The sequence below is a fragment of the Felis catus genome, chromosome D2 (genome assembly GCF_018350175.1).
Source record: "Felis catus isolate Fca126 chromosome D2, F.catus_Fca126_mat1.0, whole genome shotgun sequence".
Classification (NCBI taxonomy): Eukaryota; Metazoa; Chordata; class Mammalia; order Carnivora; family Felidae; genus Felis; species Felis catus.
The window spans coordinates 47999810-48014015 of record NC_058378.1 but is presented as its reverse complement, the minus strand read 5'-3'; the positions used below and the strand labels follow the sequence as shown (position 1 = coordinate 48014015).

Sequence of the window (14206 nt, the reverse complement as noted above, 5' to 3'; positions counted from 1 at the left end):
TGGTTCCTTGTCATTCCCTACCTCAGCCCCTTGTCTTTTACCTTCATCATAATTCGCTTCATCTGCCAGGTACTTTATGGAGGTCTGCTTATTCCTCTCTTCTCTGTTTGGTTCAGCATTCAGAGCACAACATCAGGCATAGAGTTAAGTGTGGGACAAGTGTGAACTCATGTAATCCTCACATATGCTGCACTGGGCCCCCTTGTCTACGTTACAGATGAGGACACCTCATGCCAAGGATACCCTATGCCGAGTGAGGAGACAGCCTTTAGGCAGGGGGCAATTGTGGTACAATTCCCCTGAACAGGGAAGCGTATCACTTCACCCTGATGTGCCACAAGCAATCACCACTCCGAGGCTACATTCTGTACCTCGCCGCATTCCCTTCACCAGCCCGAGCTCCAAACTACCCTGGGAGTGAGGGCCATCTGACAGCCAGGTGCTGCACATCACATTCCTGCAGCACAGACACCCCCCTCCACCCTCCCTTCTCCCTCACCACATGGCCTCCCAAATCCCCTTGTCTGTCACAGTGCTAATTCACAAAGGGCAGAATCAGGAGAAGTGGTGGGTCACAGAACAAGAGTTTAGTTGACATACTGAAGAACATATTTTTTATTTTTCATAGCTACGTTTTAATTTCACATCAGAAAACTAGCAAATCAAAAACGTGATTTCAGATACCATACAGTGATACAAAACGTAGTTAAATACAGTAAGCCCGTTTAAAGAAAATGATTACGCAAACAGCACAGGTAGTGCACAGGGTGAGGGTGGGGTGTAGATGGCTCATGCCTGGGGAACCCTGCTGGCCCACACCCTAGGACCCCTCAGCAGGACAAAGGTCAGGGTGAGGCTGCATGGAGAGCTGCATTCAAGTGCCCCTCTTTCCACAAGCATGCCTTCGAGGTCTCACCCTACCTCAGCTTCTCTAGACACTTGGTCAACAGAACAGGTCTTTTACTAGGGGGCAATTCTACTACTTCTTTAAAAAAAAATAATGATTTGCTACACATTGCTACAATATCATTATAAACTATGATAAGTGCTTTAAATGAATGAGTTTGCAAGTGGCCAGGACCAGATCACCTTAGATGTGGCACATCAAAGTAGAGGGTTTGAATCTTATTCTAAATGCAGTAAGAAGCCACTGAAGGCTTAACAAGAGAAGCATTAGGATTCTATTTACCTAGTTGCTGGGTGGTGGCTGATTTGGGAGGCTGCAAGAATTTAGGCAGATTCTTAGAAAGCTACTGCAGTAATCCAGGAGGCTTGGGCCCAGGACACGGCTGTGACGATGGAGAGAACGATGGGCTAGACATAATGTCTAGCACAACGCTATGCAAACATTTGCTCAACAAACATGTACTAAGCAACTCCAGGGCTCTGAAGTTTTACGGGCAAACAAGATATAACCCTAGCCTCATGGAACTTACTTGTGGGGCAAAAGGGCAACGGTAAACAAACAAACAAACAAACAAACAAAAAACACCAATAAAAACTCAGGCAGTGAGTGACAGGTGCTCTGTTGAAAACAGGGAAAGGTGACTAGGGGACCGCTTAGGGGGTCAGGATGAGCCACTAGGATGAGATAACAAATTTCATGAAAACTTGCACTTAGAATCAATAAATGATACCCACTTAATGTCATTACCATTGATACAAAACCAAGTACTGGGTAAAGCCTCTGTGATCGAAACTGCTTAAATGTCTCAATATTCTTCCTTAATTAACTCTCTAAGAGGATCACATTTGGATGCCCATTTTAAAAACAGATGAGCCACCTAGCTGCCCCTCACACATCCCATCTAACCTTCCTGTTTCCTGTAAGGGGAGTTAGGTTTCTGAGGCTTCAAGAAAACATGGGGTGCCTCCAACAAACACTGAAACACCCCCTGTAACAAATCACTCTGTAACAAAATCTATCTAGCTGGGATACAAAGAGACAGACAGAAGGTTTATTTTTACCTGCTCTCAACTTCTAACTTCAAGTAACTTCAGTTACCTGTAAGCGGTAAACTGCATGAGCATAATGCGCTCTGCAGGTGACTGACGACCCTCAGCACAAACCAGTGCTGAATCCAGCTGGAGGCTGAGTCAACAGAAAAAGTCTCCTGAGAGACACAAGGGAGATTCCAGGCAGCATAAAACATGTCTGTGTTCTAACCCTTGTTTGTATCTTCTATGTCAAGGGTACTAAGTATCTGCTTGAGTATGTCTGCTACACTGAAGATGGAGTTTTATGCGCCATGGCCTAAAGGGGCCTCGAACAACAGGCTCATTTTATAAATACTGCAAGAAAGAAATGCAGTCTCAAAAACAAAGTTATCTTTCAGAGCAGTCCTGCCCTCCCTCCCCCAGCACCATGTATCTGGTTTATGCCTAACAACTCTACATCACACAACTTTCTTATTACAGAGGGTACATTTTGCAACAAAATTTCAGGCTGATGGCTCACCAGGAAGCAATGTGTGCACACACCTCTCCAGCGATTTTCCTGGAGGAACCAGGATTTCCAGCGTGCAGGAACCTCTACTTTGAAAATGGAAGAGGCCCACAACTTCTTGGCCCTCCTCTGTGGCAGAAAACTCTGCTCCAGGAAACCAATTTGACAATAAATTTCATATATTGAAAAACAAAAACAAAAACAAAAACAAAACTCTGCTCCACACTTTAACTCTGTTTTTTTTAATTCTGGACATGATCCCTGGGTTGTGGGATCAAGTCCCATGTCAGGCTATGCACTGAGTGTGAAGCCTGCTTAAGATTATTCTTTCTCTCGCTCACTCTCTCACTCTCTCTCTCTGCCCCTCCCCTACTCTCCCTCAAATAAAATAATAATAATAAAAATGATAATAATAATGTTACATTCAACTTAACCAGACAGACCATCTGGATTTGCATCTTCTTACTTTTCTCAGTGCTTAAACATTGGGCAGCACCTTCAAAAGTGGTAGGGCAATAGGGTGCCCGGGTGGCTTCATCGGTTAAGCATCCGACTTCGGCTCAGGTCATGATCCCGCAGTTCATGAGTTCAAGCGCTGCATCGGGCTCTGTGCTGACAGCTTGGAGCCTGGAGCCTGCTTCAGATTCGGTGTCTCCCTTTCTCTCTGCCCCTCCCCTGCTTGCACTCTCTCAAAAATAAATGAACGTTAAAAAAAAAAGTAGTAAGGCAAAACTTGCCATCTCACTCAGACAGTAATGATCTACCACTGTACAGTTCTATTAACTCTCACATTCCTAGCTGAACAAACAGCAGAAGAAAAGAAATGGAGGTTGGAACAAGAAGGATTCACTGAAAGGTATTCATGTGAGGTGGATGAAGCCTGTGGCTTTTGAATGACTGTTCTGCGGGGAAGGTCAGGTCAGGAACGCACCAAGGAGTACTCTAAACGGCCTTCGATATCACATAGAGCATATGTACTTTACTTTTTTTTTTAATTTTTTTTTTAACGTTTTATTTATTTTTGAGACAGAGACAGACAGAACATGAACAGGGGAGGGGCAGAGAGAGAGGGAGACACAGAATCTGAAACAGGCTCCAGGCTCTGAGCTGTCAGCACAGACCCCAATGCGGGGCTCGAACTCACGGACCGTGAGATCATGACCTGAGCCGAAGTCGGACGCTTAACCAACCAAGCCACCCAGGCGCCCCTACTTTTTATGCATCATGAAGTGGACGAATGATATATGGTGAGGTCAGAAATATGCCTAAGAACAGACTAATTGTCTCAAAGGATTTGCTAGATTCTACTTTTACTTTTATTTTTTATTTATTTATTTTTTTGGGGGGGAGAGAGAGAGACAGAGCATGAACGGGAGAGGGGCAGAGAGAGAGGGAGACACAGAATCAGAAACAGGCTCCAGGCTCCGAGCCATCAGCCCAGAGCCCGACGCGGGGCTCGAACTCATGGACCGCGAGATCGTGACCTGGCTGAAGTTGGACGCTTAACCGACTGTGCCACCCAGGCGCCCCTACTTTTACTTTTAAAAAGGGGGTGATACAAGTGAGAATAGGTATATAGTTTGTAAATTAAAATGGCATATAATGTGTTCATTTCTGACTACTTGGGAGGCTGGAGACAGCAGAAGAAGATCTGTCACATTGTTCAGATCTTCCTGTGACGATCTGTGCCAGTGTCTCGTCAGCTGACACAGACATGGGGAGAAGGCCCATCTCTTCAAGGAGCCTACAAGGACATACTGCATGGACAACAGGTTGGCCAGAGCCCAGGATGGGCCAAGATGAGCAGGGCATGCAAACAAGGTAGCTGAGTGCGAGACACTGTCCGCTGGCTCCTGGGTCACCCCACAGCAGCTGACATGCTCCTGACAGGCTAGTCGAGCGACTACACCACAGGTGTGCCAGGTGCTGTAGGATGGCCAATTCACCCTGTCACCCCTCATTTTCCTAGCCACTTTCCAACTTGAGGTGGCTCTGGATCCAGTTCTGGGCAGTGAAATGTAAGCACATGTCAGGCAGCTAGCTGGCTAGGGCTTCTGGGAAAGCACTTCCTGCTGAAAAGGGTCACTCTCAGCTGACAGACCCCTCCATCCTTCATCATTTTTCTCATTCCTGCCAAGGCCACAGCCGTGGTACCTGGAGGTCTAACTCCCATCTTGAGGCCATGAGGTAATAGAAAGCATAAGGATGACGACAATGTGCAAGAAGGTGGCACAGAGAGGACAGAAAATTCCTGAATCACTGACATTTTTGAACAACTACATCAGCCTTGGACCACCTATCTCCAGACACAATTAGAACCACATAAATCCATAATTATTTAAGTCACCAGAGTTGGCTATTTGTTAAGATCAAATGTGCTCCTAATTGAGGGGACAGATTTTCTGGTGACTCTCTGAGATTTTTTTTTTTTTACCTGAGAGTAAATGATTTCTCCTGGGAGAAATAGTTTTTTCTTCTATTAGTCACTAACCGTAACACACATTCAGAATCGCCTCACTAGAAAAACATAACTGCCACACACCTTGTTGTATGGTCCTAGAGCAGACTAAGAACTGTGTAAATAACTCTGCATCTTGAAAAGAAAGGAGTATAATCACATTTAAGCTGGGAGAAACCAAACCAAAACCCCAAATCATGAGAATAACATACTTCTGGCACTCTACCTTAGAAATGTTACTTGAATGACTCATGGAATGTCCCAAAGTCTTCTCATTCTGCAAGAAAACCAAACAGGTGTTAAGTATCAAGAAAATGAAACAGGTGATTAAAATGTGCACAGACCATTAATCATAATAATCCTGGCAATCATTCCCTCAACTAGAATTTGCTGAGTGTAAAGTACTATGTGCCAGCAAAAATGAATAAAACAATAGTCCCTGCCCTAAAGGAACTTAAGTTACCAAGAACAGGAATTTGGAATTAACAAAAAATAAGAGGGCTACAAGTGTCTTAAGGCACATTCAAATGGAGGTTCAGAGGTGAGAAATAGCATGTTCAGTTTACTGTGATGTGGTCTATGCTATGAGGAGCCACTGTAGGATGAGGAAGAAGAAAGCAGGACAGCTGACACCACCCAGGTTGTCTGGCTGTCAAGTGTTGAGTACTCAAATGGGACATCCCACCACTCACATCTGTTCCCTCAAGCCTGTTTCTCCTCCTGGGTTAGAGAAATCTGAGAGTCATGCTAGCCTCCTCCATCTTTAGTCACAAAGTCTTACAACAAATTCTTCCTCTGTAATGTCTCAGTCTCCAACTCATTTGCATTTCTACTGTCAATGCTTTAGGTTTAGGTTCTCTTCATTTTCACTTCGAATTCTTGAATAACCTACCTTATCTTTCTCCCTTGAAAATGACCTCCCCGACACAGAACTGCTATGGACTGGATTGTATTGTGTCCCCCCAAATCCGTATGTTGAAGTTCTAACCCCTAGTACTCAGAAGGTGACTGTATTTGGAGATAGGGTCTTTAAAGAGGTAATTATGTTAAAATGAGGTAATCAGGGTGGGACTTGACCCAATATGAATGATGTTCTTCTAAAGAAGCTGAAATTCGGACAAAGGTACACACAGAGAGAATACCAGGTGAAGACATGGGAGAAGGCAGGGGCGGCCATCTGCACGCCAAGGAGAGAGGCCTCAGATGAAACCAAACCTGCTGACACCTTAATCTTGGACTTCTAGCCTCTAGAACCATGAGAAAATAACTCCTGTTGCTTAAGCGCTCACTCCATGGTGATTTTGTTATAGCAGCCACAGCAAATGAGTATAGTAATCTTCCACACTATAATTTTCTTAAAAAAAAAAAAAAATCAGTGAACATTCCAAATGTAAGTCTGATTTTCTAAAAATAAGAAAGTAACTCTTCTTGATTCCTACTGGCCTTGCTCTAAGCGCAAATGAGTAAAATAAAACAAAACAAAAAAACTATTAACGGAAGAGATTATCTCATTTCCATTTTTAAGATTATATATTCTCTATTCATCTCACATTTCACAATAACCATAGGGAAGACTAGAAAAGGCTGAGACGCAATTAGCAGGTAAAATTCTTTTGGTCAGTCAGAAGTACAAAGGAGCCAGTAGATCTAAAACTGCTTTGAAAGAGTGGATTCCATGCCACCAAGGCTCCACTAAAAGAGAACTAGCAATCAAGAAAGTGTTAACTTTCCCCTTTCCCTCAACCCACCAAATTACATACTGCCTTGACTTTGGTATACACTTGGCTTTTGAACACTCAACATCCCTAAAATGTTAGCACAGAAACATTTCAAGAGCTCCCAAGTGGCCTGCCAGCTGGCGCTTGTTTTGACAATGTTGTCTCGTCTTCACAGCAATGTAAATGTGCAATTTTTTGATTATTTTCTACATATTCTTTTCTTATTTTATAAATCTGAGTGAAAACAGAAGTTCAAACTCTTGAGTATAATACAATACAGACACTGTTACTAAGTGCATAGCCTCAATGGAATGTTTCTTGGTCTTAAGCAAGTCAATCAGATAGTTACAAAAGAAAAGAACAAAATTATAAAGTATGGTTAAAGTGTTGGCAATGTCACCAAAGACTATTTCTAAGAGACCAGATGAATTAGGAATTTCATTCATTCATCTTATTCTAGCCTTCACTCACGGGGAATGGAGAGTCTGTCCACAGAACAGGTAAATCTGTAACCATTCAAGTTTCATTCATGAGTCAAGAATGTACTATGGACAAACACAGGGCACTGCTGTGAATCCAGGCTTAGAGGCTCATCTACTGGCAATTTACCACTAAATTTTAATTTAGTTTACTAAACTAAAACAAAGATACCACACATCCTGGATTATCGGTACAGAAAACCAATACAACTGATATGACATTACCCACTACCTTTCAAGAAATGGCCAGTTTAACACTACCTGGAAATCCACAAAGACGTTCTGAGGTACTAAGAAAAGCAGTAATTCCTTTCCCTGACTTTTTTTGACACTTACCATTCCATAGACAGGGTTATTAGGGTGGGTCTCACTGTTAAGCTAGGTAACTTTATAAATCCAGACTGAGATCAAAAAGTTGCTTATTACCTTATGAACTTGAGAAATAAATTTAATGATATAAGCCTGTGCCCTGTTTCCCTTGTTAGAACAATTCAACTAACCTGAATTTAAGTAAATATTTTTTAAAAGGCTTATAAAAAGTTAAAAAAAAAAGAACAATTCAATATTTTACACTGGTAAAAATCAAACAACTTAACCAGCCCCAGCAGATACAGATGTTTTAAAGACTGAATTCTGTCAATATTTAGAATTGCTTCTCCACTGCCTGGCAGATTAACAATTCAGTTCCAACAGAGCATTGTAATTTCCCTTAAATGCTGCTACATTTATTCGGACTTACTGAAAATCTAAGAAGTTCAGGACCATAACAGAACTATTTTTCAGGAAGCAAATCCCAGCATGCATTCAAACCAGTGACTCATTCATTCCATACTTATTTACCATGCGACTACCACATGCAAACAACCATATTAGGCACAAAACACGGACAAAAATGAATCTCGCTCCTAGGCTTGTTCTAATGACGATGTCACCACAGAACTGCTTTGAAATTGTGTTTTGATGAGAAATATACAACCAGGGGGGAAAATGAACAAAAACATTTTTAAGAACGTTAAAAAGCACATCCATGAATTATAGCAGGGTACAATGGTACGCTTCGGAATAAAAAGAAGTAAAGTTTACCAAACATCAATGTTAAGAATGGGAATTAGGCATACCAAAGAGAAAAAGAGTTCCATTCCGGTTTAAGCCAAAACTAAGCTTCAATGCCCAAGTGATACAGACTTCAGCAAACTATTTTTATAAATCTTTAATATGCTTAGTCACCACTTAATGGGTCCACCACGTTGTAATCCTGGGAGACAGAAAAGCCTCACTGCTGGTAGAAAAAACTGTTACCTTCTTTCCTCCGAGAAGGCACCAGGTGATGCCACACTGTGATACCACCCGCTCCCCTGGCCTTCTCTCCTCTCCATGTGTCTCTGGTGGGCTCTTTTTGTCTACGTTAAGCAAGAGCTCCTCAGAACACAGTTCCATATCCTCTTCTCATTTGTGGTCTCCCTTAGACCAGTGCTTCTGAAACTTTGTGCACTTGAATCATTTAAGGACTTTAGTAAAAATGCAGATTGTGATTTGTTAGGTTCGAGGTGGGTTGAGATTCTGCATTTCCATAAGTTCTCAGGTGACTCCCATGCTACTGGTCCCCAGACTACACTTTAAGATGTAAATTTCATTCCAAATCCTGGGCCAACATAATCCATAAAGGCTATGATTCATTTTTTTAATTGAAATATAACAATATCATTTTTTTTCAGTTTTTTTAAATATGAAATTTACTGTCAAATTGGTTTCCATACAACACCCAGTGCTCATCCCAAAAGGTGCCCTCCTCAATACCCATCACCCACCCTCCCCTCCCTCCCACCCCCCATCTACCCTCAGTTTGTTCTCAGTTTTTAAGAGTCTCTTATGCTTTGGATTCATTTTTTTAAAAAGCAAACCATGACTAATATAAAAGTGAATTTCTGCATACAATATGGCAGTGAGCTCACAACTGAGTTAATACAAATAAATCAATCAGGAAACTGACTGATACATACACTGGGAAAGGAGTCTGAGGGTGTGAGAAAGAGAAGTTTTATTAATGTAAGATGTTACCAAATCACAAAGATAAAGAGAAGCTCTGTTGAAGAATAAGGGACATTTCACAACTTAATCAGTCCTGTCAATGGCGTTTTCCAAGTCCATGTGTGGCTCCAATAGCATGTACCTTGAGGGTAGAACAGAGATGCAGAGCCCACAGAGACCAAATACGCCCTAGAAAGTAGAACCCAAGAATTAACAAGAAGACAATGAGGTGAGATGTCTAAGCAAGTTTTAAGGATTTTGTATAAAGGAGTCAAACAATTAAACTTCATGTGGGAGCTTCCCTGAAACTCTGACCAGGACCAGTGACTACAAACACAAGAAACAAACAAGGAAAAAACAAAACAAAAACACTCTGTGTAACAGATAACTATGTATCTACCCAATACTCATCCCTGCCAACAGAACAAATTTGTTCCGAGCAGGAATGGACCCAACCCAAAGCTCTCACTTTCTCACTCTCTCACTCTCTTTTGCAGTTAAGGCTAAATATGTAAGAAAGTTCTCCCTAGACATTAAACTTGAGGTTTTCTGGGAGAACATTTTGCTTTCCTGATATAGCCATTGCTCCTTTCTCCAGCATTCCTCCTTTCCTCAGTCACCCTGGAATAAAGATAGCATGCCAGGAGGTGCAGCAATCACGGTGGGGCAGTGAGGAGAAAAAGTATACGCACAGGTCTCCAACTTTTTAGTCTTAGGGCACCTTTACAATGTAAGTTACTGAAGACTCCTAACATTTTGAGTATGTGGGTTATATATATTTATATTTTCCACATTACAAATTAAAACAGGGGCACCTGGGTGGCTCAGTTGGCTAAGCATCTGACTTTTGATCTGGGCTCAGGTCATGATCTCATGGTTCACAGGATCAAGCCTCACACCAGGCTCTGCATGAATAGCACAGAGCCTGCTTGGGATTCTCTCTCTCTCTCAGCCTTCCCCACCCCCACTCATGTGCTCTCCCTCTCTCAAAATAAAACTTAAAAAAAAAAGAAAAGAATGTTTACAATATGAATCTCTTAATTCAATCAGAATAAGCCCAGTTAATATAAATAACATTTCCATGAAAATAACTATCTTTCTGAAGAAAAATAAGTGCACAGAGTAATACAGTTTTATATTTTTGTAAATCTTTTGGATTTATAAAGTTATTGTCCAATTAATAGAAGACAGCCGGATTCTCATATGTGCTTGCACATTCAATCTCCTCTGTTGTTTTTAACTGAAGTAAATGAAGAAAATTTGGCCTTATACAGTTAGGTATTTATAAAAGGAATGTGTATTTAAAAACTATTTGAGGTAACTGGATATTCTTTGTACTACACAAAAACTCAAGTAATTAGCTGTGATGTAAACTCTAAAGTGACATTAATAAATTTTCAATACTCCATTAAAATCAACTGGCCCAGGGGCGCCTGGGTGGCGCAGTCGGTTAAGCGTCCGACTTCAGCCAGGTCACGATCTCGCGGTCCGTGAGTTCGAGCCCCGCGTCGGGCTCTGGGCTGATGGCTCGGAGCCTGGAGCCTGTTTCCGATGCTGTGTCTCCCTCTCTCTCTGCCCCTCCCCCGTTCATGCTCTGTCTCTCGCTGTCCCCAAAATAAATAAACGTTGAAAAAAAAAAATTAAAAAAAAAAAATCAACTGGCCCATCTTTTACTTTGATTTTCTCTCTTAATCATGTATGACTCTATAACATCACACCCTTGGCCATTTAGAAATTATTGGTTCACTGAGTTATACAACTCTTTCAATACTGACACAATCCGTTATGCAACATGAAAAAAAATAACTCATTAATATGACAACCAGCATCTTTAACTATTGAAAAGTTACCAAGCTCACAGTGATGGATACAAGTTTTCCAAAATTCTAATTTTTGCTTAGAGATGTCAAATTTTTTCATTGGCAACAAAAACTGTTACTTGCTTTCCTTGAAAAGAAAAACTGGCTCATTCATTCAATTTAGAGAAAATGTCTGACAAATCTCCAAGTCAGAATAACTAGAATTTGCCAGTAATTCTTTCAAATAAAAATTATATTCCATTAAAAACACTGACTAGTTAACTTAGCAACTCAATCATAGACGTGCTTTACCCTGAGGCAATCGCTGCACTCTGGCATGCAGTAGAAATGATTTATACCAGATATGCAAAGATGGAATAAAACACATAATCTATAATGAGGAGAACAGTCAATTAAAAATGACACACATATTAAAATTAGTAGAAAATGAAGTCAAAGTATTGTTACAACTGTCTTTGAAATGTTCCCAACGTTAAAGAGATGTAATAAGGTATAAGAAATATATCAAACTTCCAAAGATAAGCAAGCACTAAAAAAGCTACACAAAGAGATACACTTGCTAACACCACACATAAAATAAAAAGAAATTCTTAAAAGTGTTCGACTAGCCCACATGATGGTAAGAAAAAGAGAAGTAAGAGAGATGGGGAGAGAGAGATGGGGAGAGAGAGATGGGGAGAGAGAGATGGGGAGAGAGAGATGGGGAGAGAGAGATGGGGAGAGATAACAAAACAGTAGAACAGAAAATAAAAAGTAAAATGGCACCCTTAATTCCTAAAGTATCAGAAACTATCCTAGGGGCGTAGAGCAAATAGAGAAACATTTATTCAAGAAAACTGACTACACCTTGGTAAGAACACTGGGGATCTGTGGCATCCGAACCACAACCCAGTCCATCCTCAGGCTGACGGAAGCTCTACTCTGGGAGGGTGCAGCCAAGAGAATATGGCTCTATTTCTCCCCAGCTCCCAACAGCACAGAATGGTATCTCCAGGAGAGAGGCAGGCCCCAAGCATTACACATCCTACTCCACCATCTCCATATGGTAGAAGCCATGTTCCAGGCAAAAGTGATCAGAAGTAGGTCTGGGCTCTCTCCTGCACAATGTCCACTGGCAAAGCAGAAGCTCTACTCCAGGCATGGTAGACTGAGTGTAATGTGGTCCCAACGTTGTTTGGCCCCACAGACTAATAGGGTGGAAGTTCCACACCAAGAAAGGCAAAACAAGAAAGCCACAGGCTACTGCCCTACCAATGTACTGCTCATAAAGCAGGTGTGTCACTTCAAAAGATGTGGGTCACCTTACCTGCCCCCAGCACTAGAGCGTAAGCTTTGATTTTGCAAAGGTGGAAAGGCAGGCCAAGAGAAGAGAGCTCCTCTGTTACCTCCAAGGAAACAAACATTAACTATAATAGAATACGCAGAAATTCAAGGCTAATGGTGCTGGCAAAAACGATGACATTTTATGAGGAGACTGGTAGCTCCAAGAGAGCAACAAGCAAAATCACAAAACAACTAAAAGTGTACCACAGAAAAGCAGGGGCAGAGACAACTAGGAAGGTCCTCCAGAGGATGGAAGAAACCTCAAATACTGGTCTTGAAAACAAGAGCAGCAGGGGCACTGGGATGGCTCAGGTGGTGAAGCATCGTGACTTGAGCTCAGGTCATGATCTTGAGGCTCAGGAGTTCAAGCCCCACATCAGGCTCTGTGCTGACAGCTCAGGTCCTGGAGTCTGCTTTAGATTCTATGTCTCCACCCCCCCCCCCCCGCCTCTCTCTCTCTCTGCTCTCTCTCCTCTGCTCTCTCTCTCTCAAAAATCAACATTAATTTTTTTTTCTTTTTTAAAGAAAACAACTGCAGCAAAGGGATCTGAATTTGCTTGGATCAGACCATGGAACAATGCCCTATGAAACTGTCCAAAATAGCAGAGCAATCAGCCAGCAGTTAATGGAACTAAAAACTCAGTGTGAAATCAACAGAGACATGAAAACTTAACATATCAGGGAAAGGCACAGTCAAAAAGAACACTGCTATAAACAGTCATCTCAACTTGAGAGAATGCAAGCCCAAGGCTCACCTCTCCGAAAAGCAAAATCAAACTATATATTGTGAGGAAAACCGATTTTACTGTAAAAATCTGTAAGTTTTACTGTAACTTTTACAAGTTACTAAACAAAGAACAACCCCCAGGAGGTAGGGGGGGAGGGCTGTAGAAAAATTTAATTCAGAGATGCTAAAAAGTATTATCTAAAATATACAGCATGGGGCGCCTGGGTGGCTCAGTCGGTTGAGCGTCCGACTTCAGCTCAGGTCACGATCTCATGGTTCGTGAGTTCGAGCCCCGCATCAGGCTCTAGGCTGATGGCTCAGAGCCTGGAGCCTGCTTCCAATTCTGTGTCTCCCTCTCTCTCTGCCCCTCCCCCATTCATGCTCTGTCTCTCTCTGTCTCAAAAATAAATAAACATTAAAAAAAATTAAAATAAAATAAAATAAAATAAAATATACAGCATTAAGTAAAAAAATTACAAGACCTGCAGAGAAAGAGGAAAGTATAACCCAAAGAGGAAAAAAAGGCAGTTAACAGAAAAGTCCCTTGAGCGTGCCCACAAATCATCTTTAGTACACAAAGGCTTCAAAGTAACTATTATAAATATGTTCACAGAAGTAAAGGAAGCCATACTTAAAGAGGCAAAGGAAGATATGATGACATTATCTTATCCAATTGATGAAAGCAATAAAGAGATAGAAATTGTAAAAAAAAAAAAAAAGTGAACATGGAAAACGTGGAATTGAAAAGCACAACTGAAATGAAAAATTCATTACAGACATTCAACAGATTTGAGCTAGCAGAGGAAAGAGTCAGTAAACATGTAGACAGATCCTAAAAGATTATGCAATCTAAAGAACAGAGATCAAAAACAATAAAGAAAACTAAATGGAGCCTTAGAGAAACATGGAACATGATTAAGTACACTACTATATCCATAATGTGAGTACAGGAGAAAGAAAAGAAAGGAAGATAAAAAATATTCAAAGAAATAATGGCTGAAAACTCTCAAATTTGATAAAAGCATTAATCTCCACATCCAAGAAGCTAAATTAAACCTAGTAGGATAAAAGCAAAAGAATCCACACCCAAACACATCAAATCAACATGCTGAAAGACAAAGAGAAAACCTTGAAAACCTTGAAAGCAGCAAGGGACAAATAACTAGTTATATACAACAAGACCCTGAAAAGATTACTAGGTGACTTC

The 14206-nt window shown here is 41.3% G+C and overlaps 1 protein-coding gene across 12 annotated transcripts in view; it reads right to left on the bottom strand.

The window, feature by feature from the left end:
* MARCHF8 (membrane associated ring-CH-type finger 8) overlaps window positions 1-14206 on the bottom strand; it is a 125260-nt gene that overhangs the window by 18472 nt on the left and 92582 nt on the right. For 10 of the 12 annotated variants that reach the window (XM_019813521.3, XM_019813523.2, XM_045040329.1 and 7 more), the window contains one exon: window positions 5131-5181. The exons of 1 other annotated variant lie outside the window; for it this stretch is intronic. In XM_019813521.3, coding sequence (XP_019669080.1) covers window positions 5131-5181 — 51 coding nt within the window. Of the gene's footprint in view, window positions 1-5130; window positions 5182-9944; window positions 9968-14206 lie in introns of those variants that run through there. One more of the 12 variants, XM_006937982.3, reaches the window with a different exon arrangement.